Consider the following 23,374-nt stretch of genomic DNA (forward strand, 5'->3'; position numbering starts at 1 on the left):
TTTCCTTGTATCCTGTTCTCTTCATTCTCCCTTGCTCCCGAAGGGATGAGACGAGTGGAGTATCTTAGATGGCCGCTCACAGGCTTTTAAGACCCTCGCTAGGGTTTTCAGTGGGTGATTTTTTGGAAGTAGATTGCTAAGCCTTACTTCTGAGGCACCTCTGGGTCGATCTGAACCTCCAACCTTTTGGTTAATAGCTGAGCGTGTTAATTTGCACCACCCAGGGAGATTGTTAATGTCTTGACGGCTGAAAAGCACACACGTTCTTGCTGGGATGAAATTACAAAGATCCTTAATCCCCAAGCCTCACATGCCGCTTCACCCCAAACCGTCTATGTATATCACGATCTTCCTATCATTTGTTTAACTCTTACTTGTATTTCTGGGTCTATCCTTTCAGAATCTGTCCCAAGATTTTTATGTAGGTATTTCTTTTATAAAATTAAAAACCATCGTGTTCATTTAGTTCTTGTTCAGTAAGTCATTCAACAAATACTGCTCTCAGGTGCCAAGTACTGCTCCGGATGTTGGGGAAACAGCAGTGAGCGGCCTACATTACGGTGGTATTACCTCTGGATCTCTAATTTTCCCTCTTCTTTCCCCCCTAGGTCCTCTCTGGGTGTGCCATCATCGTCCGAGGGCAGCCTCGTGGTGGGCCTCCTCCTGAGAGGCAGATCAACCTCAGCAACATTCGCGCTGGAAACCTTGCTCGCCGGGCAGCTGCTGCACAACCCGATGCAAAAGATACCCCTGATGAGGTGGGTGCTTCCTGCGGTCGTTGTGAGGCTGGGGGGTTGCTTACACCCAGTCTCTGCCTCGACTGATGTGATTTTTTTTGACTTGAAATCGGCCTGACAGCACACATCAACAACGAATATATGTAACAAAACATTTAACCGTTTTAACATTTTTTCTGTGTACTATTCAGTAACCTTAATTATGTTCATGATGTTGTTCACTCATCACCATTATCCATCTCCAGATTTTTCCATCACCCTTAACAGAGTCTCAGTTTCCCCTAAGCAATGAGTCCCCCTTTTCCCCTCCTTCCCTCCCACCACTGGTAACCCTAATAAACTTTGGTCTCTATACACTTGCTTATTTAAGATATTTTATGTAAATGGAATCCTACGATATTTGTCCGTTTGTGATGGACTTATTTCACTTAGCATGATGTTTTCAAGGTTTATCCATGCTGTAGCATGTATCATTTCTCTTTATGGCTGAGTAATATTCCATTGTATGTATGTGCCACATTTTTTTAATCCGTTCAGACTGATGCAGTTTTGATGTACTGTTGTTTCTTTTTTGTGTGTTTTGAGTATTTTTATATCACAGGACTGGCGACTCTGGTGGCTTGCACGTATTTTTCATATATTCACTTCCTTTAGCAGTAAAACCAGCCTCAAGGCTTTTTCTCGTACTCTCCCCTGTAGGCTGAGAGACCATCGTGGTTTGTCGGTGTAGTCACTCCTCCTTCTCTTAGAATAGTCTAGAAGCATCTCCTATGTAGTCTCAGCTATTTGAAGTCACCATTAGTTATGGCAGGGTTTCTTTTACTTTTTTTATTAATTTACTTTCTGCGTAGGTTATTCATTCATTTATGTTCAAAATTCAAAAAGACACACAGTGAAAAATCTAGTTATTCTCCTCAGAGGCAACTGATGTTATTAGTGTTTTATGCCTCCTTGTAGAGTTATTGCCTATACAGGTAGACCCACATACATGCCCCTCTCCTTTTCATTTACAAATGGTAGTGTACTATAAATGCTAGGTCTGTACAGGGTCACTGCAATCCACGTACTTCCTAAAGCCATCTGTGAACCCCATGAAATTGTTTGCAAAATTTTGTATAAACATGAATTTTTTAGGGGAGGAGTTTTTATCAGTTTCTTAAGGCAATTTATGACTCAGTGGTAGTTAAGAACCATTGTGTTACAGTGATTTGAGAAACTACCTCTGAGCTTTTGTCCCCCTTTCCTGCCTCCCTGTTCTGATGCGTGGCCACCTTGCCGTCCTTGTGGTCTGCCTCTGACTCAAGTTCCTGCCTCTCCAGCCAGCTGCTATGATTCCTAATTTGGCCTTCTTTAGTTGTCTTGGCTTCTACACTTCAAAGCATCAGTTCTTGGCTCTCCTTTAATAGTGCTCTGGATATCAGAAATGAAATTTCTGGCTTCTAGTTATTTATCCTGTGCCTCAACTTGATAATGTTGGCCAGGTTGGTTCCAGCTGTCCTCTGCTATTCCCTGCCAGGGAGGCAAAGAAGAAAAAGCAGGAGCTCATGGGGGACCTTTCATTTAAGCAGAGCATGTCATTTATTCATCTGTAATAAATGGTATTTTGTTTAAGTTAAGATATTGAAACAACATTATAGAAAACTTAGAAAACAAAGAAAAATGACCCTTAGTTCTGTTACCAATAGGGATCAGTTAGAGTCTCGGGATAATGACTAAATAGAGCAAAACTAGTTCTTTTTCATTAGTTCTCCATCAGTGACCACTAATATTGGGAATACTAGTAGTGTATACTGCAGTGTTTTTCAATGAGGATTAAACAAGAAATTGTGAAGTGCTTAGCATGTGCTTATAAAATGCCTGGTAAATGTTAGTTGTGGTAATCACTGCTGCTACTACCAGTATTCCTACTGGTAGACCATGCACTGAAGGTTAAACCCTGTCAGCATTTTTCAGACTTTGCGTGCTACCCTTTCTTGAACCAACATTTTGAATAGTTCTTTTACTTTTGCTTGTGTGTTGTGTAACAGATTGACTGCTTCTGAGGGAAGAGTCTTGACCACTGCTGGCTCGTGCTGATCGCTAGGCATCGCCCCAGAATCGAGAAGCAGTGTCGCCTCTAAGAAAGAAGTGTTGGGTTTTAATTTCCTATTTCGTGGATGAGAATCTAGGGCAGAGAAACACGACGCCAGTTGGAACTTCTTCTAAAATATCTTAACTGTATCCCACGTAACAGGACAATAAAACATCACCAGAATTATCCTAGCTGAAAGGTAGCACATTCTAGTCTGACCTCAGCATTCCATTACAGCTTCATATATTTGTACAGTGTAGTGCTTTTTGTCTCTTTTCCTGAGGAACTCAGTTTCTATTACTAGTTTCTCCTAGTAACTCACCAAAGGTCTCTGTGACATGAAGTATCTGATAGCTACCAACATCACCCTTCCCCAGCCAGTTTTCTCCTTCTTGATAACCCAGTCTCTCCTCACCCTCTGGCTTTTTTTTTTTTTTCCCCCTACCATGCTGTTGCACCTGCTTTGGGGCAAGTTACCAGTACTGCCAACTGGTAACCCAAATCAGAAACATCATTTCCCTTACTCTCGTCTTAAACACCCCCTATCCAGGTCTTTATCAAGACCTAGAGATTTTGCCTCCTTAAATTTCTCTTATCCGTCCTTACTACTTCACACTACTGCTATTATTCTTTGTTTGGCTCTGATAGCGTGCCCGGAATGTTGACGTAATCTTTTTGCCTTCATTCTCCTCCCCTCTAATCCTTCATATGCAGCCAGATCTTTTTGAAACATAATTTCATTTATTCCCTTGCTCAACATTATTCCAGACTCTTCGGGGGTTCCTCATTGCCTCTGTGACAGATCGAAGGCCTGAGCCTGGGCTGCAAGCCCATTTGTGACTTGACTTCTAGTCTTCTCTTACTGAGCACCTTTGGGACCTAAGCCTCACCATGCCCGGGTGTCAGCTCTCCTAGCCGCTTGTGTCCTCCGTCCTCACGCCTCTCGCAGGCTGTTTCCGCCACAGGAGTTCCTTCCGTCTGCGTGGCCTGGTGAACACGTACTGTCTTTTAAGATTCAGCCTCTGAGAAGTCACACCTGGCATCTCCCTTCACACCCATCTTGGTGTTGTCATAGCATGCGTGACATTTCATTCCACGTGGATGTGCCTTTCTCTCCTAGGTTATAAGCTCCTAAAGGGCAGGATGTGTATCTCTCTTCTTTGTACCCTTGGCGCCTAGTCAGTGCCTGACACCAAGCAGGTATACAGTGAAGAAGCAGTTAAGTGACTAATGAGGACAAGAGGTTGAGCGTCTCCTTTATGTGGCACTGTTCTTTCTCTCTGGCTTCCATTGTTTAGGAGCCTGTTGTGTAGTATTTTTCACAGTCAGCTAGAATCCAGGATGTTATTGCTCATTTACTTCCCTTTGCATCACTGTCCCAAATTTCATTCACTCGATTATTCCTTGCCTTCCCTTAGGATATCCTCTTTCAAAGAAACACAGCTCTCTCCTAAGTCCTGTGGCAATAAAAGCAGCTCCACTGCATGTCCCCAGCCATCACTGCCCTGTTCCAGGCTAATCCCCAGCGTTGCCTAGCTACAGCAGGCAGCCTGGATACTGCATTGATGGGCGCCATGGGAATTATATATTTATTTCCCACAGATTTATTGAGCTCCTGCTGTGTGTGTAGCTCTGTGTTGGTTTCATGAGAATTATAGAAATGAATGTCACAGTCCCATACTCAGTGGAGCTTTTGAGGGTTGGGGTGATGGGGAAGAGACAGCAGAGAGGGGCTAGTTACACATACAGGTAATGCAGTGGTGTGCACAGGAGAGAAGGAAGGACCAGAAGCATTGTGCATTAGGTCATGTATACAAGTAGCTAGTTTTAAAATTTTCAATTGTCCTGGGGTCCAGTCTTGTCCCAGTAGTTTCTGGTAGTCTGCCTGGGCCAAAGAGAAGATTGGAACTGAAAAATTTCATTTCAGCTTGGTAGTTATCAGAGCCTTGCTTGGGTCTGGGAGCAGAGAGGAGCTGCCAGACTGCCTCCTGTCAGGTATTCTCAAGGGAAGAGGCAACTGGGTCTCAGCCACTGAAAGGCCAGTTGCATCTTGGACAGAGCTCTGGGGCCATTCTGGACCTTAGTTGCTAAACACTTTAAGCAGAATCCCCTATACTTGTCTCTTGGAGTTGCTCTGGGAGGCTCCTCTGGGGCTGCTGCTGCCTGGCTGTCCTCTTTGTGGACCCATGAATAGCACTGGCCTCACTTTCACAAGGGTTCTGTTTCAGAGTGTGGCATGGCCCTTGTGAGGTGTGATGGGGTCAGCTGCTTTCCTGCATGGCTCCCTAAGTCTTTGAGTTGCCTCTCTTCTTAGCTAATATCTTGTCCAGTTACTAAATTTGCTGAATCCTGGATGGAACACAACTTGAGAAGGCTGATTTAGGAAAGGAAGATTGCAGAAACTAGATTCCTTTTTCTGACAGAGGTATTAGGTGTATGTCCTTTTCAGGGGCTCCAGTTTGACTTTCTCCCATTGCCCCAGTGACTGACCGGCTATAAAACATGAGATCTTAAGAGAAGGGTATTCATTCAGCAAGCCTTTAAAGTTTTTAGAGAGGTTCTGCCTGGTTAGTAGGAACTAGAGATTTCCCCTACAAGGGCTAGATGTAAACTCACCCTTGATAGATGCATTTTCACCAGAGTCTTAGCTTCCTTTAGAAGTGCTTGTCTTGCCAGAGCTTTTCCAAGGTAATTGGGAAAACAGTGTTGCTAGATTTTAGATATTAGTGTGGCACTCAGGACTGAATTCTAAACATATTGATAGTTGAGGATGTTTTCAGAATAAGTTGATCACTGAGGTAATAAAAGTGCAGGAGTCTGTGTTAGATGGTTCAGTACTGTTTCTGTGTGTGGTTGGTAATCAGTCATTTATCGACCATCACACTCTTGGCGACAGGTATCTATTTTCATTTTTATGGAGTGGGGCAGGGGCTAGAACTGGAACATGAAAATATGGTGAACTCCGTATTGCCCCTGAGTGATTGGCTCCTTTGCTTGTTGGTGTTTTGAGCAGAGAGCACGAGTGAGTGAGTATAAGCTTGTTTTTGTGTGGTTGAGAGCCTTTATTCTGGATCAATTCTTCCTAGAACTGTTCACAACTGAGGTTGTGTAACAAGACCGTTTTTGTGAATACCAGTCCAGTAGGTTGGTAGGCATGCCACCTGTTGATTGGCCTCTGATTTCCGGGAAGTCACATGGGTGTTTTTGTTCTAGAAAAGCTTGTTGACTAACCCAATAGAATCATCTTGGTGGACTGAGAGGATAAGCAGAGGCTTCCTTTTCAGGACATCAGTTTACTGTTTGGCTTGACTGTGGGTATCCCAAGATCTGTGGCTTCAAGAGATTATAGCAGAAAACGTGTGCATATCTTATACCACCTTTCCCTTTTAATCTTTTCTATTTTATTTTATACTTTGCATTCCCTCATTCCTCTGTATTTCTGTTCTAAGGCAACCTAGGGTGCTGAGCTAGTTCCATACTATAAATTCAAGCCTGTCAAGTGCTAGTGGCCACTGTGACAGGGCTTTTTTAGAGGAGACAATCTCTTTGTCTCTATCTTCCTAGAAGTGATGAGTGGAGGTGGGGCAGAACCGTCTCTGTGCACATTATCTTGATCACATGGCAACTCTACTTCCCGTGATGTGTGGCTCACCTCTTGGGCCAGTGTCTTGGATGATTAACAGTCAAGATGATCCCTCACCGGGGCAGCTACTGCCGTCATCCCCAAGCTTTAGATTAGAGCAGAAGTAGAAGTAGTAGAAGAGGTCGAGATGTTTTGGAGAAAATAGTTCTTACCTTTCTCAGCTTTGTGGCTGTGCCTGAAAAAGGTGGGAGACATGGCATGAACAGGGTCTTCTTTGAGTAGGAGGCCCACCCTGTAATAATAGCACTTTGTCCCCACTCGGACAGCACCTTGGGTAGATTCCAGACACTCTTGCTGGTTTAATAGCCATAGGAAATGCTTTATAAAGTGGAGAGAGGCGAGCAAATGGAGGTGTGAGTTGTTCTTTATGATTTTCCCTGGGCTAGATGGGTTCCTGAAGCCTGGACTTTCCATTTCAGTGAGTGGGTTGATATATATAAAGCATTTAGAGTAGTGGCTGGCACATGGTCAAAAAGTGTTGGCTGTTATTATTATTCATGAAGTAAGCTATAATTCTGAATAGATATTGATGGGGGAAAAATACAACTGCCAGTACCTGGAAAATGGTGAGGCCTGTTTTTAGGGCCTGTGCTCATTATACAAACTGCCAAACCAAAAAAACACAAACCCGTTGCCAACAAGTCGATTCCAACTCATAGCGACCCTATATAAGCCCCCTAAGTGCAGGATCTACCTTGTGTTCATTTCATTTTAATCTTCTCCTCAGGGCCAGGTGCAGGGCCGGGATGTGCTAGGTACTCAGAAGAGATTCGAGTTGCTGAAGTGCTGATCGTGGTCTGGAACCAGGCAGGTCTCATGTGACACATTTGTTTTGTCTTTCAGCCCTGGGCATTTCCTGCTCGAGAGTTCCTTCGCAAGAAGCTGATTGGGAAGGAAGTGTGTTTCACGATAGAAAACAAGACTCCCCAGGGGCGAGAGTATGGCATGATCTACCTTGGAAAAGGTGAGCAGCAGCGGGGAGAAGGACTCATTTCTCTCCGAGTCTAAAGTTCCACTAAAGATCCGTTTTCATCTGGTGGAAGGCCAGTGTGGGTTCTCATGGAGGTAGCTTAGGACAGTTGGCTGCAGGTGTGATGGGAAGTGCTTTGGGTCCAGAAGCACATGACACGCCTTTCCACAGGTGCAGAGGAATGCCCCACAGATTCCTGCCTCATGTTTACCCCTGTACCCTCTTTCTTAGCTTAGTTTAGGTACACAGTGCAGTGTTCCTTGATTTAGGCCATCACCTCTCGGAAATCAGTGGCTCTGTGCTTCTATGTCATAATGCTAATTGAATTCCTATAGATTTCCTATTGCATCTTCTATTTTCCTTGTCCATCTTGTGACCTTTCTTCTCTTCCTGGGGACTCTTTTTAGGAAAGAAAGATTTGTTTAGGGCTTGTGGTTTTTTGCAAACTGTTTTGTAGTGGAATGGAAGAAACACAGGGTTTGGAGTTGCATAGATGTGGATTGGAACCCTGGCTCCCCTACCGTGTACCCTTCCTTAACCTCTCTAAGCCCTGTTTTCTTCATTTGTGAGATGAAGACAGTTATATCTGTTTTGTACAAGTTGTTGAGAGTTTAATGAAGTAGTACTTGTGAAGCACCTAGTCCTGGGGCAGAGTCTGTACTCAATAAATATATTGTGTGTGTGCATACAAATGCAGATGCCTATTGCCTAGCTGGGTAGGATGGCTGGTGGGATATTTAGGTGTTCTGGTCTTTTGGTTTATGTGGAGGGAAGGGCAATGTTGTGGAGTTTGACCAGATAGGACATTGAAAGAATTGTTAGACTGTTCCTCAGAAAGCAGCCAGATGAGCACGAACAAGTCAAGTTCATGTGGAATTATTCTGGGAACAGATATTTGTAAAGTTTCCTGTGATTCTTTGATAAAATCACCTTCCTGATAGCTCATGTCACTGTGCTGCTTTAATCTGTTTGACTTGGGTGGTTCATGTTGGAGGGAAGCAAGCAGGGTAGCATGGTAGGACTAAACAGCATCCTCTTACGATTCTGATTATAGAGGTCTTAGTAAAGCAAGTTGGGGATAACCTTGAAGGTGTGTTGTCCAGTTTCCTACCCAGCAGAGAAGACACCTCTTCAGCCTCCTTGTCAAATGGCTATCTGCTTCTCAATTAAAAGGGAAATGCTAGACACACGTGGAGTCTTTTCAAAAAGGGAAATAAAAAAACAAATAAATTTGCCTTTTACCCATAATTCCAAAAAGCATAAGTAGTAAAACACTGGTACATTATTTGCTGAGTGATTACTGGTTACAAAGAATGTAAGACAAATAGAAGTGCACCGTCTTCAAAATGGAAACCCTGGTGGCATAGTGGTAAAGAGCTCGGCTGCTAACCAAAAGGTTGGCAGTTCGAATCCACCAGGTGCTCCTTGGAAACCCTTTGGGACAGTTCCGATCTGTCCTATAGGGTCGATATGAGTCGGAATCGACTCGATGGTAATGGGTTTGGTTGTTTTTTTTTTTTTAGTCTTCAAAAAGCAGTTGTTTAAGGATTTCATTAAAAAATTTCAGTTCCATAAAAGCTGGCCAGTCTTCTGTTACCCTGCAAGAGACCTCATTGGACCACAGATAATTGCTGGCTCAGATATTTCTATAAAGAGACCACCTCCAAGAGTTCATTTAAATAACCTTGCTCTTCAACGAAAATGACCAAATGGCTTATGTTAAGAGAAGCTGACATTTAAAATGATCTTTAAATTTGTTTTTAAAAAAAGTTAGTTTTTTAAACTAACCAAAATTACAAATTAAATATAATTTGGTATGTTACCATAATAGTGTTTAAAAGAAAACCTAATACATAGTAGGTGATCAATAAATATGTACTGAAGGAGTAATTGAAATTACCTGCATCTTTCAGTTTTAAACAAATAGATGTTAACATTTAATATTTTCACTCAGGTATTTTAGTCAACTCTTAAAACCAATTCTAATGAAAGGAAGAAGCGGCTTAGACATGTGATTAGTGTTCATATGCTTATCCTATTGTATGGCCACTCATGCTTTTTATGATGGGGAAGAATGATAGAATTTGAGAAATTTGTGGTAATCTAGAATTTGTAAAAAAAGAGGTGATTAGTGGTCTGACTTGTGGAGAAGTTATAGTTTCACTCACCTGCTCTGAATACCGTCCCCAACGTGGGAAGGAGTGAGACAAAATACTTGTGACTTAACTTGATAAGTAATAAGAATCAGATTCTTAGCCCATAAATTCTTTTTTCAGTATTCTTTCTACATTTTGTTGCCTTGTCTTAGGGACTGGGCCCAGGGGAATGTATTTTCTCCTTTTTGAAGGAGCAGTCAGAATTCACTTTTCAGAAGTGGACCGCTGACAGCCATTTCAGAGAGCTCTGTGCCAAGATGTCTGAGTGCTGTTGGGTCTGCTGTTGATTGGCTGGTTTTATGGCCACTCACCTTTGTTCCAGGGTTTCATCCCCTCCACCCACTCCCACCTCTTGGCACCTTACCACTCAATTTTTCCCTTCCCTTTGTTGAATACTTCCTCTTGACTTTCCACTCCTTGGAATTCCTGTTGCTTTGAAAGAACCAACTTGATATTTACTAATATTAGACAGGAGGAGCCCTGGTGGCTCAGTGGTTAAACATTTGGCAGTTAACTGAAAGGTCAGCAGTTCAAACTCACCAGCTGCTCCGCAGGAGAAAGATGTGGCAGTCAGCTTCCATAAAGATTACAGTCTTGGAAACCCTAGGGTGCAGTTCTGCTCTGTCCTGTACGGTCTCTATTACTCAAAATTGACTCGATAGCAGTGGGTTTTTGGGTAATGTTAGACACTACCAAAAAGAATTGGTTGACGTTCAGTTATTTCAGGAGGTAGCATATGATCAAGAACTGATGGTATTGAAGGAAGATGTCCAAGCTGCACTGAAGGCATTGGCGAAAAACAAGCCTCCCAGAATTGAGATGTTTGAACAAATGGATGCAACCCTGGAAGTGCTCACTCGTCTATGACAAGAAATTTGGAAGACAGCTACCTGGCCAACTGACTGGAAGAGATTCGTATACGTGCCCATTCCAAAGAAAGGTGATCCAACAGAATGTGGAAATTATCGAACAATATCATTAATATCACACGCAAGTAAAATTTTGCTGAAGATCATTCCAAAGTGGTTCAAGCAGTACATTGACAGGGAACTGCTGGAAGTTCAAGCTGAATTCAGAAGAGGATGTGGAAAGAGGGATCTCATTGCTGATGTCAGATGGATCTTGGCTGAAAGCAGAGAATACCAGAAAGATGTTTACCTGTGTTTTATTGACTACGCACAAGCATTCGACTGTGTGAGTCATAACAGGTTATGGATAACATTACAAAAAACGGGAATTCCAGCCAGAACACTTAATTGTGCTCATGTGGAACCTGTACATAGACCAGGAAGCAGTTGTTCGAGCGGAACAAGGGGATATTGTATGGTTTAAAATCAGGAAAGGTGTGCATCAAGGTTGTATCCTTTCACCATACTTACTCAGTCTGTATGCTGAGCAAATAATTTGAGAATCTGGACTATATGAAGAGGAATGGGACATCAGGATTGGAGGAAGACTCATTAATGACCTGTAATATGCAGATGACACAGCTTTGCTTGCTGAATGTGAAGAGGACTTGAAGCACTTACTGATGAAGATCAAAGACTTAGTCTTGGAGTACACCTCAACATAAAGAAAACAAAAATCCTCACAACTGGACCAATAAGCAACGTCATGTAAACAGAGAAAAGATTGAAGTTGTCAAGGATTTCATTTTACTTGGATCCACAATCAATGCCCATGAAAGCAGTAAAGAAATCAAAGGACGCATTGCATTGGACAAATCTGCTGCAAAAGAACTTTTAAAATGTTAAAAAGCAAAGATATTGCTTTGAGGACTAAAGTGCACCTACCCCAAGCCATGGTATTTTCAGTTAGCTCATATGCATGCGAAAGCTGGACAGTGAATAAGGAAAACAGAAGAAGAATTGATAGCCTTTGAATTGTGGTGTTGGTGAAGAATATTGAATATACCATGGACTGCTAAAAGAATGAACAAGTCTGTCTTAGAAGAAGTACAGCCAGAATGCTCTTTAGAAGAAAGGATGGTGAGACTTGGTCTCACATACTTTGGACATCATCTTAGGCTGGGTTCTCTAGAGAAGCAAAACCAGTAAAGTGTATAAATATATATACAGAGAGAGATTATATCAAGGAAACAGCTCACGTGATTGTAGAAGTTAGAACGTCCCAAGTCTGTGGATCAGGGTAGAGGCCTCTCCCAAGTCACACAGCTGCAGAAGCTGGCAAGCCCAAGATCGGCAGGTTGGAGAGCAGGGCTCCCGCTCACAGGCTGTGCAGATCGACGAATCCCATGTTCGGCAGATAAGCTGACAGCTCAAGTCCCAAGAACGGGAGATGAGACGACAGGAAGCAGCCGCAGGATCCAGAGAGAGCAAAAAGCCAGAACGTCTGCTTATATACAGATGCGGGCCACACCCCCAGGGAGACTCCCTTTCATCTGATGGGCTACTCACAGTATATTCGATCATGGGAGTGATTACATTAAAACACTGAGAATCATGGCCCAGCCAAGTTGACACACAATCTTAACCATCACAGACATGTTATTAGGTGGGTGCAGTCCCTGGAGAAGGACACCATGCTTGGTAAAGTAGAGGATCAGCAAAAAAGGGAAAACCCTCAATGAGGTGGATTGACACAGTGGCTGCAACAGGGGGCTCACATATAGTAACGATTGTGACAATGGCGCAGGACTGGGCAGTGTTTCATTCTGTTGCACACAGGGTCGCTATGAGGTGGAACCAACTTGACGACACCTAACAACAACAACAACAACATTGGACAGCTATGTGTGTCTGTGTCTGGCCTCAGCCATCACCTCAGTGGAAAGCGTCGTGTGATCCATGCTCAGCCTCAGAACCTGAGCGTTATTTGAATAAATATCATTCATCTTGAGGCTCCCTGTGCCATTTCTTGGTGAGAAAAGAGGCTTACCATTCTCTTCTGCAGAAATGTAGGCATGCTAATGGCAAGGCATGTAGGGTGGGTTTGGGGTGACCTGTGCACTTGTTATTGTTTGCACGGGTAAGTGTATAGTGTACTGAATATAAATCTTAACGGAATTTTATTCTATGCTGACATTACCTATCAGCTAGACTGCTGTGTTTCAGTTTATCTAGGAGCTTGTTCTCTGCCATATTAACGATTTTTATGCCGTGATTCACTCATAGATGTCTTCCTTTATAGTTTTGGCTGACAGGCAGAGATTTAAGAGAATACACAGAGCCTAAAAGATTTTTCAGTAGCTTGGAAATGCAGTTAATGTTTCAAGTGCTCAGGTAGAACCTAATCAGTTGTGTTTTATGTTTAACTTCATTTTTTTCTTGCCTGTTGTGCAGGCTGCTGTGTCTGAGGTGGAAATCTATGTGCTATCCCTTCAGTTTCTCTGAGAGCAGGAGAAAGTCTGTCAGGTGGTACAGCTTGTCTTGGTGTCCTCTGGTGTGGGAGCAGAGAATAGTACATGCTGGGGAGAGTAGGGCTTCCTGGTGTAAAGTGTGATTAAAGAAAAAAACAAAAACAAAAACGCTATTGTTGTTGAGTCTATTCCAACTCATGGCAACCACATGTCTTATAGAGTAGAACTGCCCCATAGGGTTTTCTTAGCTATAAACATTACAAAAGCAGATCACCAGGCCTTTATTCCGTGGGACCATTGGGTGGGTTTGAACTGCTAACCTTTTCAGGTAGTATTAAAGGGCAAATTGTTTGTGCCACCTATCTAAATAACCTGTCTATTTGATTATATAGGCTGTAGGCACTAGTTTTTTTGTTTTTTTTTTTTTTAATTCCTGCTTTGTGCTTGAATTAAAGTTTGAGATTGTTAGGGATTTCATTTTACTTGGATTTACAGTCAACACCCATGAGAGCAGCAGTCAAGAAATCAGATGACGTATTGCATTGGGCAAATCTGCTGCAAAAGACCTCTTTAAGGTGTTGAAAAGCAAAGATGTCACTTTGAGGACTAAGGTGTGTCTGGCTCAAACCATTTTATTTTCAATCGCCTCATGCATGTGAAAACTGAAGAGTGAATAAGGAAGACCAAAGACGAATTGATGCCTTTCAATTACGGTGTTGGTGGAAAGTATGGAATATACCATGGACTGCCAGAAGAATGAACATATCTGCCTTGGAAGAAGTATAGGCAGAATGCTCCTTGGAAACGAGGATGGTGAGACTTTGTGTCATGTGCTTTGGACGTGTTTTCAGGAGGGACCAGTCCCTGGAGAAGGAGATCATGCTTTGTAATGTAGAGGGTCAGAGAAAAAGAGGAAGACCCTCAATGAGATGAATTGACACAGTGGCTATGATGATGGGCTCAAACATAGCAACGATTATGAGGATGGCGCAGGATCGGGCCGTGTTTCGTTCAGTTGTATAAAGGGTCACTATGAGTCAGAGCTGGCTCAGCGGCACCTAACAGCAACAACAAACGTGCTTGGCATCGTGCCTGGGGGTTTACACACATTATTATTTAATTCTCACAAAAACTTATCAAGGCAGGTACCGTGCCCATTTTATAGATGAGTAACCTGAGATGCTGGGAAGTTAAGTATGTTGTCTAAGATCGCCAGCTGTTAAGTGGCAGCATGTGGATTCAGCTCCAGGCCTCTTCCCCTGGGCCAGTGTGCTCTGTACACTCCTGGGCTGCCGCATGTCACCCGCCCTCCTGTCAGTCTCCTGCATTTCCTGAGATTGCCTTTGGTCTGGGTGACATGCTAGAAAATTAGAAACAAAGTCCTGAGAAGAAGATTTATAGACCTTTGGGTCCTGGAGACTGGACATCTTGAGAGAAGAGATTTTCTGAGAAACTCAGTGCTACATCTCTGCCTTGTCCAATTCCCTGGCAATGTCATTCTCCTTGAGGAGCTAAGGGTAAAAGCGGTCCTAGTTGTGCTCTCTTGCTGTCGGAGGCAGGTTTGAATCTTGTGTTTAATTCCCTTTTTCTTTTTTTTTTGTCTCCTGCTTCTTACTGCAGATACCAATGGGGAAAATATTGCAGAGTCTCTGGTTGCAGAAGGCTTGGCTACTCGGCGAGAAGGCATGAGAGCCAATAAGTAAGTATTCATTATTCTGTGACTCTCTGGTTTCCTTCTAGTTCGCTATGAGAGCTAGAGTCACTCAAGGGAGGCTGAGTAGTCAACTGTATATTAGCTTTGCTGCATTTTCACCCCTTCCCCTGACATAAAATGGGTAACGTCACGTGCTCTCATGGCTTCTAGGACATTCCTGCCCAGGTGTGGATTATTCTGAGCCAGAAGGTCACTCATCATTGAGGAGGGGTATTTGGAACATGTGACTCCTTCAAAAACAGGCTTTGAGACCCAGGCAGTTCTATTCTGCATATTCAAAAACTCTCCAGGGCTATATCTTATACCATCGATACTCAGTTTGCAGAGTGTTTATTCATCCATCCACCCATTCCAAAATATTTATTGAGCACCTCCTAGGTGCCAGGCTATGTCCTAGGCACTGAGAATACAGCCGTGAACAGACTTAGCCTTTGCCAACAACGTAAAGGGGAGACAATAAACCATTAAACAGATAGATATATAGGATTATATCAGATGCGAGGAGTAAGTACAGTGAAAAATAAAGCGAGGTGAATGTATAGAATGCAAGGCAAAATCTGCAGCTTAGAATCTGGGGAAACCGACCAGGCCTCAATTGCTTTGTTTTGAAAGTCAGGCTCAGGGAAAATTTATATCTCTTCAAAACCTTCTAAATCTGTTTTGGTTTACAGATCTGTAGATACTTAAGTAAAAGTGTATTTGTTTTTGCTAATGGCAACGTGAATTGTTAGCAATGAGTGTTGGGTATCTTAGTCATGTATGGTTTCTCTAGCACCTATATCACGTTCAGGTTCACCAGTGTGAGCTCTCAGTAGGGTGGATTGCAGCTGGCTTTAATTAACACGTTAGTCTCTAAGAAGTGATATGCTACATCAGTAATTTGGAGGCTAAAGATGCTGTTTAAACCATTAAGTCCTTGCTACATTATTCAAGTGCTGTAGCTGTAGAAAAGATTGTAAATACATATTTGCATGAGCAGTACCAAATGATGGGAGTGAGCAAAGACTTTGGGCCCAAGTCATTCACCAACACTTCTGTGGTCCTTCCTGATTGCCAGGGGACATTTACTGAGACTGTAACTGGGGTGTGTGCATGTGGGGATTTGCAGAATTAAGACATTTATTTTAGGTGGTGTTTTGGAAGCATGCTCAAGTTTTATCTTAAGGACAGTTGCTGGCATGATTGCCATTGCAGTGTTTTTTGGGAATACAGTTTGCAACCAGAATGAAGAATAAAAAAAAAAAACTCCACTGCAGTATTGTACCCTCTCAAAAAAAAAAAAAAAAAAAAAAAAAACTCCCCTGTTGTCTTTTCTCCAAGGTTGTCTTAACTTGAAGCCTTGTTTTCTCAGTTTCTATGTTTGCTTCTATCTCTTGAGCTACAGTTGCTTCATCTAATTCTGACAGCAGTATTTTTTTGGTGGGGTGGGGGTTGATAGGTGAAGACTTCAGGTTTGAGAAATTTGTATGTCATTCCTACTTAGAAATCCCTACTGACGAAGGTGGGAGATTTAGTGTGTGCATACAGCAATTGATGGAACCAGGTGTTTGAGATGGTACCAGGTGATTGTGCGAAGGCCTTGCAGTCCATGGTTTGCTTTAGCTCAGGTGTGTGTGGTGGGGGTGGGAAGGGGAGATAAGTAAGAGCTATTTCTGACTTTTTTTTAAAACTTGCTTTGCTGTATCTACTGACTCTTAGGCTGTTCTAGTACATAGTTTGGTTTCCTGCCAGACAAAGGCGGAAGCTTCCATTTTGAAACTGCTTTTGCTTAGAGGGCCTTACAGAGTGTGTAAGTAGTTTTGGGGTGACATTATCTGTAATAACAGCATTCCCTCTGCATTCCCCAGCCTTGTTCTATAGAATAGAAGAGAGTAAGGATGGTTCTTAGTCATCTTCCTGTGCTCTGTCCTCTGAGCTGGGCCTGGATTCCAGTTCCTGGATCTAGGATGGTTAAATGAAGCTGTACCCCCTAGAGTGGCTCCCCTTTGAGCCACCAGCTTGTTCTCTTGTAATCACTGTTGGTGGCAGTACCGAGATGGGTGTTCTTTGGATCATTTCATCTCATTAAATGCTCTTACGATTTAATCTGTTTGAGGGAGCAAGTGTGGAATCTGGAATTTGAGCTTGTGGTGGTTTTCTGGTTATAGGCTTGGGTCCTCAGCCATAGGTCTGAAACAAATGCTTTGGTCTCCGCAAGGGCAGAAGATGCTGAAGAAACCCCTCATCAAAGAAGAGCATCATATTTCTGTTTGTGAACTCACTAATCACACTTGTTTGTTTTTCATGTCCCAGTCCTGAGCAGAACCGGCTTTCAGAATGTGAGGAACAAGCGAAGGCAGCTAAGAAAGGGATGTGGAGTGAAGGCAGTGGTTCACATACAATCCGGGACCTCAAGTATACCATTGAGAACCCAAGGCACTTTGTGGACTCCCACCACCAGAAGCCTGTCAATGGTGAGGCTGGCGGGAACAGACAGATGGGACTCAGGGGGATTTCTTTCTGCTTGCTGTCTTTGCATCTTAAGATGTATAAGATGTAGTGAGCCTTTCTTTTACTTATTTAGTATCCATGGGGAATCATTAACGGTAACACAACACCATGGTATTTTGGAAGGGAACTTGAATTCAGCTGGCATAGATGTATCATTACATGTATCTTGCAGAAGCTAGTCCTTTACAATTGCAGGGTAGTCAGTTGCTGGTATTTTGCACACTTGGGATCTTCCTGTTCTCTAAAAGATGGCTACTTAAATACCACCCTCAAAATTTGAAGGTAAAATACATGTATACACTATACATATAAACACACGCATATGTATTTATATGCTATATAGTTTTTGCCCCTACCTTGAGACCTTGTTAACTGTAGAGTCAGTGAAATAAAATAATTACCAGTCCTTAATTGTTATTACTTAATATTTGCTGAATGTCTTGGTTATCTAGTGCTGCTATAACAGAAATACCACAAGTGGGTGGTTTTAACAAACAGAAATTTATTTTCTCACCGTTTAGGAGCCTAGAAGTCTGAATTCAGGGTGCTGGCTCTAGGGGAAGGCTTTCATCTCTTGTATAGCTCAAAAGAAATTGACTCAAGATACACCCTACAGTAATCCTGCCTCATTAACATAACAAAGACAGCCTATTCCCAAATGGGATTATAACCACAGGCATAGAGGTTAGAATTTACAACACATATTTTTGGGGGACACAATTCAATCCAGAACATTCCACCCTTTGCCCCCTAAAAAAATTCATGCCCTTGCCACATGAAAACACATTCGCCCCGTCACGTCATCCCAAAAGTCTTCAATCAGCTCCAAGTCCAAAATCCCATCTTCTGAATCATCGAAATCAAATATGGGTGAGACTTTAGGCGTATTCCATCCTGGGGCAAAATTCCTCTTCATCTGTGAACCTGTGAAATCTAGAATACAAGTTATCTGTTTCCAAAGTACAGTGGTGGAACAGACACGAGGTATTCATTTCCATTACAAATGGGAGAAATTGGAGGGAAAGAAGGGATAACAGCCACCAAGCAAAGCAAGTCCATAACCCAGCAGAACAAATCACATTAGCTGTCAAGGCTTGAAAATAATCCTGTCTTTTCTGAGACCATCTGGGCAATGGCCCTACCCTCTGGATTGTAGGTGTAGGCCTGTTGGCCCTGGGCATTAGCTCCACCTTCCAAGACCTCTGGGATGGCAACTCTGCTCCCTTGGCTTTAGGCGGCCCCATTCTCGTAGTCCAGGGGCAATCCCACTCTTCTGCTCCCAAACACTGAGATTACTTTTAGCCATCTGATACTCAGGTGCGCAGGCTTGCTTGTGGATAACATAGTTTAGGTATGAGCCAAGAAGTCCCAGAAGATTCAGAAGACATAGAGGCTAAGTCTGATCTGAATTCCCCAGTATTCCATCAAATGTCAGAGGGAGTCATTCGGAAAGACTGGGTGTAATGGTTAAATCTGGGACAACTTTTCGCTAATGACTTAATCTGTTTCTTTTGTCATGCAGCTATCATCGAGCATGTGCGGGACGGCAGTGTGGTCAGGGCCCTGCTCCTCCCAGATCACTACCTGGTCACGGTCATGCTGTCAGGGATCAAGGTCAGACCACACAGGACTCGGGCAGCCCATAGGTTTTATGGAGGTGTTCAATGATAGGTAGATAGAATAAAAGTGGGCACTTCGGACCTATGTGTTTCTTCCTAGTAAGGCCATTAACATTACCTTGGGTAGTTTATACATGTTTGGGTTTAAACTTTGCAGTGGACAGTTCTAACTGGGTCAAGTAAACCTTTTGTTTTCAGTACTCTGGGTTTGGAGTGGGCTGTGCTGAGAGATTGAGAATGTAGACTTGAAAAGGAGGGACAGGAGGCTCTATAGTTGGCTGAATGTGCCTTGTCTTAACATAAAATATCCATTTTTTAAAAAAAAGTTTTTTATTGTGGTAAAATATATAAACAAACAACAACAAAAAACAACCAAGCCTGTTGCTGTCAACTCAATTCCAACTCATAAAATTTGCCATTTTAACATGTTAAAATATCCATTTTGATTGAAAAAATATCGGGCATTTAAAGCTAGGCATTGGTGAATTTTTTCATGGCAAGGGATTATCTTCAACTGTAATTATAATTACTTTCCCTATGATAATTTGACAGTTTTACCTCATTTACCAAGAAGTCGGACATGATAATATTTCCAGTTTATTTTTACCAATATGTTTTAAAAAGGATGAGAAGACCCTGACTTGAGACCCCGATTAGAGACCTTCCTCAGCCTAGGGTTGTGGGGTGTGTGCTTTCTGGAAGGCTCAGTCTGGTGTGAGAGTGCTGGCCTTCACCTTTAGGCTGCGTTTCTCACCTCCCTCACTTTGTTTTAGTGCCCAACGTTTCGGCGGGAAGCAGATGGCACAGAAACACCAGAGCCTTTTGCTGCGGAAGCCAAGTTTTTCACCGAATCGCGACTGCTCCAGAGAGATGTTCAGATCATCCTGGAAAGCTGCCACAACCAGAACATTCTGGGTACCATCCTGCACCCAGTAAGTGTGCCTGTGCAGTGGGGCTGCGAGGGGTCAGGAGCAAGAGGGTGAGGAGTCCATTTGGAGTTTGGGGAGCTGTGCCTGGGTGTCGCAAACGGTTAGGCATTTGACTACTAGTTGAAAGGTTGGCGGTTTGAATCCACCCAGAGGCGCCTTGGATGATAAGTCTGGTGATCTGCTTCCAAAAAGTCTCACTTAGTCTTGAAAACCCTATGGAGCAGTTGTACTCTGCACACATGGGGTCGCCATGAGTCGGAATCGTCATGAGTTGGTATCCACTAACAAAAACATCAGATTTGCTTCCCCTCCCCTCATGTTTAAGAGCCATTTAAGTATGTCAGCAGAAGCATCCACTGATTTCTGAGGCATTTTATAGGGAGGTGTCAGTTATCTGATAGAATCGTGCAACTTCTCAGCTTTAGAAAATTATTCTCAAATATTATCAGTTTTATAAAGGGAAGACAAACTCAGTCCCTTATTTTCCCAAGTGTTTGTCCCAGAGGTTGCAAGTAGGAAAGGCTGGGAGACTGCGACACCCAGTAGAAGTGGCAGTGAGACTTGTAGATGAGATTGGTGAGGTTTGTATGTAGGTCTAGAAGTAGCTATTTGGAGCATCGGTAGAACTATGATGAGGAAACCTTTCTGTGGAAAAATTGTGTTCTGTATTCCAGGCCTTTTCCATTTACCTCCTAACTCTGCTTTTCACCAGGAAGTAGGTTCTTTGTGTTCCCATAGTGCTGACTGTAGAGAGTTTTACCCTGTTGGTACCTTGGTAGGTAGATTATCCTTGGGCAAGAAATGATCTTGTTTTGTAACCCCCAAGTGTAAATGGACTTTCTCTCTTGTGGCCTGTGTCTAATATGGAGTTAAAATACCGTCACTTGTTCTTTGGCTAGAGAATCACTGCATGATGGCAGTTGTGCGTAGGCTTAGAGGCTTGGTGTGCAGTGTGCCAGGGTCATGTCTGCTGCTCTGGAGTGCTTGCTTTCTGCCTGTGCCCTGCCATATGGCTCAGTGTCACAGTAGAATGTGAATTATAATTCACTGGGCAAAGTGTAGGTTAAGTTATTCCCTACTTAGCCCGTTCTTCAGCCTTCCCCTTGTGAAGAGGGGAGGAAGTGCTGATCATAGGGAAGGGAAGAATAGGTAAAATCTCTCCTCCGATTAAAGTCCTTCTCTGCCCACAAGAATAGCTGTTGAAGTGTCGATTCTGTTCAGTGCCACTAACATTTATCCTCCTCTTATTAAGTGAGAGTTACTGTGCTGGGTGTTGGGGGGATATGAAGCCAAGGCTGTTGAAAGGAGCCCCAGAATGAAGTCTCCCATCTTAGGGGTGGTTATTTAATGAGAAAACTACCTTTTTTAAAAAATTAATTGGAGAAGAGATTGTGGCTGTGTTAATTGTGCCAAAAGTTTAGAGAAATGAGATTCTCTTGCAGCAGAGTCTAATCTGTGCCTCCCTTCCCATGTGCCTTGCTTTTCAGAATGGCAACATCACAGAGCTCCTCCTGAAGGAAGGTTTTGCACGCTGTGTGGATTGGTCTATTGCAGTTTACACTCGGGGTGCGGAAAAGCTGAGAGCAGCTGAGAGGTAAGGCCTCACAGGGACCCTTTTCCCTAAAGTTAAGGATCTTTAGGGAAAGAAATCCAGAGACCCTCCCTCACCATCTGCATCATTGTGCTGTTGCAGTAAAGGGTTGTGGAAATGCTGGAAGAAGCCAGGATCTCTCAGAGGAGGGGCTTACATATTAGTCTTCTGAATCTGTCTAGTTCAGTACTGGAGAAAGACTTCGATTGTCACTCAGACATGATTCTTCACTTGATTTGCTTTTTTTATGTTTTCAGGTCAGTTTTTGCGAAGCCCCTCACTTTAAGTTTTGAGTTTTAGGAATTTGGAATGAAATAAACTTGAGATTTATTTGAGGATGATGAAATCACTTTATCAGCTGCTTCCGAACAGGCAGGGGTATGGATTGGGAAGTAGGGGTGTGATGGAAACATAGAGCCTGTGGATCCCACACCAGGGCCATTCACTGTTGGGGTGAGGCCTTGTGCTCCAATATATTTGAAAGTGTGTTTTAACTGTAAGTGTTCATACAACTATGAGGTGATACAGTCATGTTTTTGGCTTGGTACTCCATGATATAGTAGATGTAGAAATAACTTACTTCCAGAAAAAAACAGCAGGGGAATTTCCAAAACTTGGTGGGTATTTGAAGTGTTAAGTTCAAGTATTTCTAGATATAGGTGGGTTACTTTCACTAACAGGGTAGATGGAAGAATATGAAGCAGGTAACGAGTAGACGAGCAGAGGTGGTGCTATGGACGGTCCCAGTCAGGACTTCCTAGATTGTGATGGTCGTCATAACCATTTTTAAAATCAAATATAAAAAAAATTTATATTTTTACTTTTGAGACTTAGATCTAAGAGATGAACAGGAATATGAATTAAATGACTGTAGCCTTCTCTTCTCTTAGATCTTTTACATTCTTCTCTACCTGTATATAGAAATACTTGCAAGTTTTTATAAAAGTGGATTTTAATCTGGCCCATTTGATATGGCATGTCTGACAAAGATACACTGTCTGATTTAAAAGTACAATAATTGCTCAAAATGAAACCAGACACACACACACACACACAAACCTACTTTAAGTAGTTCCGCAACTAAATTTGAAAGGTACAGTATCTTTCTTAAGTATTGTTGTTAGGTGCCGTCAGGTCCATTTCAACTCATAGCAACCCTGTGTACAACAGACTGAAACACTGCCCGGGCCTGCGCCATCCTCACAGTTGTTGCTGTTTTGAGCCCGTTGTTGCAGCCACTGTGTCAGTCCATCTCACTGAGGGTCTTCCTCTTTTTCGCTGACCCTCTACTTTACCAAGCACTGTATCCTTCTCCAGGGATTGGTCCCTCCTGAGAACATGTCCAAAGTACAGAATACAAAATCTCAACCATCCTCCCTTCTAAGGAACATTCTGACTATTTCTTCCAGGACAGACTTGTTCGTTCTTTTAGCAGTCCATGGTATATTCAGTATTCTTCGCCAACACTACAATTCAAAGGCATCAATTCTTCTTTGATCTTCCTTATTCATTGTTCAGCTTGCGCATGCATATGAGGCAATTGAAAGTATGGCTTGGGTCAAGCGCACCTTAGTCCTCAAAGTGACGTCTTTGCTTTTTAACACTTTAAAGAGGTCTTTTGCAGCATATTTGCCCAATGCAGTATGTCATTTGATTCCTTGACTGCTCCTTCCATGGGCGTTGTTTGTGGTTCCAAGTAAAATGTATTTATCATGATGTTGCTAATTGGTCCAGTTGTGAGGGTTTTTGTTTTCTTCATGTTCAGGTGTAATCCATACTGAAGGCTGTGGTCTTTGATCTTCATCAGTAAGTGCTTCAAGTCCTCTTCACTTTCAGCCGGCAAAGTTGTGTCACCTGTATCTCACAGGTTGTTAATGAATTTTCCTTTAATCCTGATGAAGTCCTTCATTTAGTCCAGATTCTCAGATTATTTGCTCAGCATACAAATTGAATAAGTATGGTGAAAGGATACAACCCTGCCACACACCTTCCCTGATTTTAAACCATGCAGTATCCCCTTGTTCTGTTGGGTTGACTACCTTTGGTCTATGTACAGGTTCCTCATGAGCACAATTAAGTGTTCTGGAATTCCCATTCTTCACAATGTTATCCATAATTTGTTATGATCCACACAG

At 42.7% G+C, this 23,374-nt stretch overlaps 1 protein-coding gene across 1 annotated transcript in view; it reads left to right on the forward strand.

Annotated features, from left to right (window-relative positions):
• The window catches only part of SND1 (staphylococcal nuclease and tudor domain containing 1), a 503,780-nt gene that overhangs the window by 35,255 nt on the left and 445,151 nt on the right, over nt 1–23,374 (forward strand). Inside the window, exons 2-8 of the mRNA XM_004382627.2 lie at nt 609–758; nt 7,295–7,415; nt 14,517–14,595; nt 16,903–17,063; nt 18,623–18,714; nt 19,493–19,651; nt 21,136–21,242. Of these exons, the coding sequence (XP_004382684.1) occupies nt 609–758; nt 7,295–7,415; nt 14,517–14,595; nt 16,903–17,063; nt 18,623–18,714; nt 19,493–19,651; nt 21,136–21,242 (869 nt within the window). The remainder of the gene's footprint in view (nt 1–608; nt 759–7,294; nt 7,416–14,516; nt 14,596–16,902; nt 17,064–18,622; nt 18,715–19,492; nt 19,652–21,135; nt 21,243–23,374) is intronic.

The sequence above is a fragment of the Trichechus manatus genome, unplaced genomic scaffold (assembly GCF_000243295.1).
Source record: "Trichechus manatus latirostris isolate Lorelei unplaced genomic scaffold, TriManLat1.0 scaffold00097, whole genome shotgun sequence".
Lineage (NCBI taxonomy): Eukaryota > Metazoa > Chordata > Mammalia > Sirenia > Trichechidae > Trichechus > Trichechus manatus.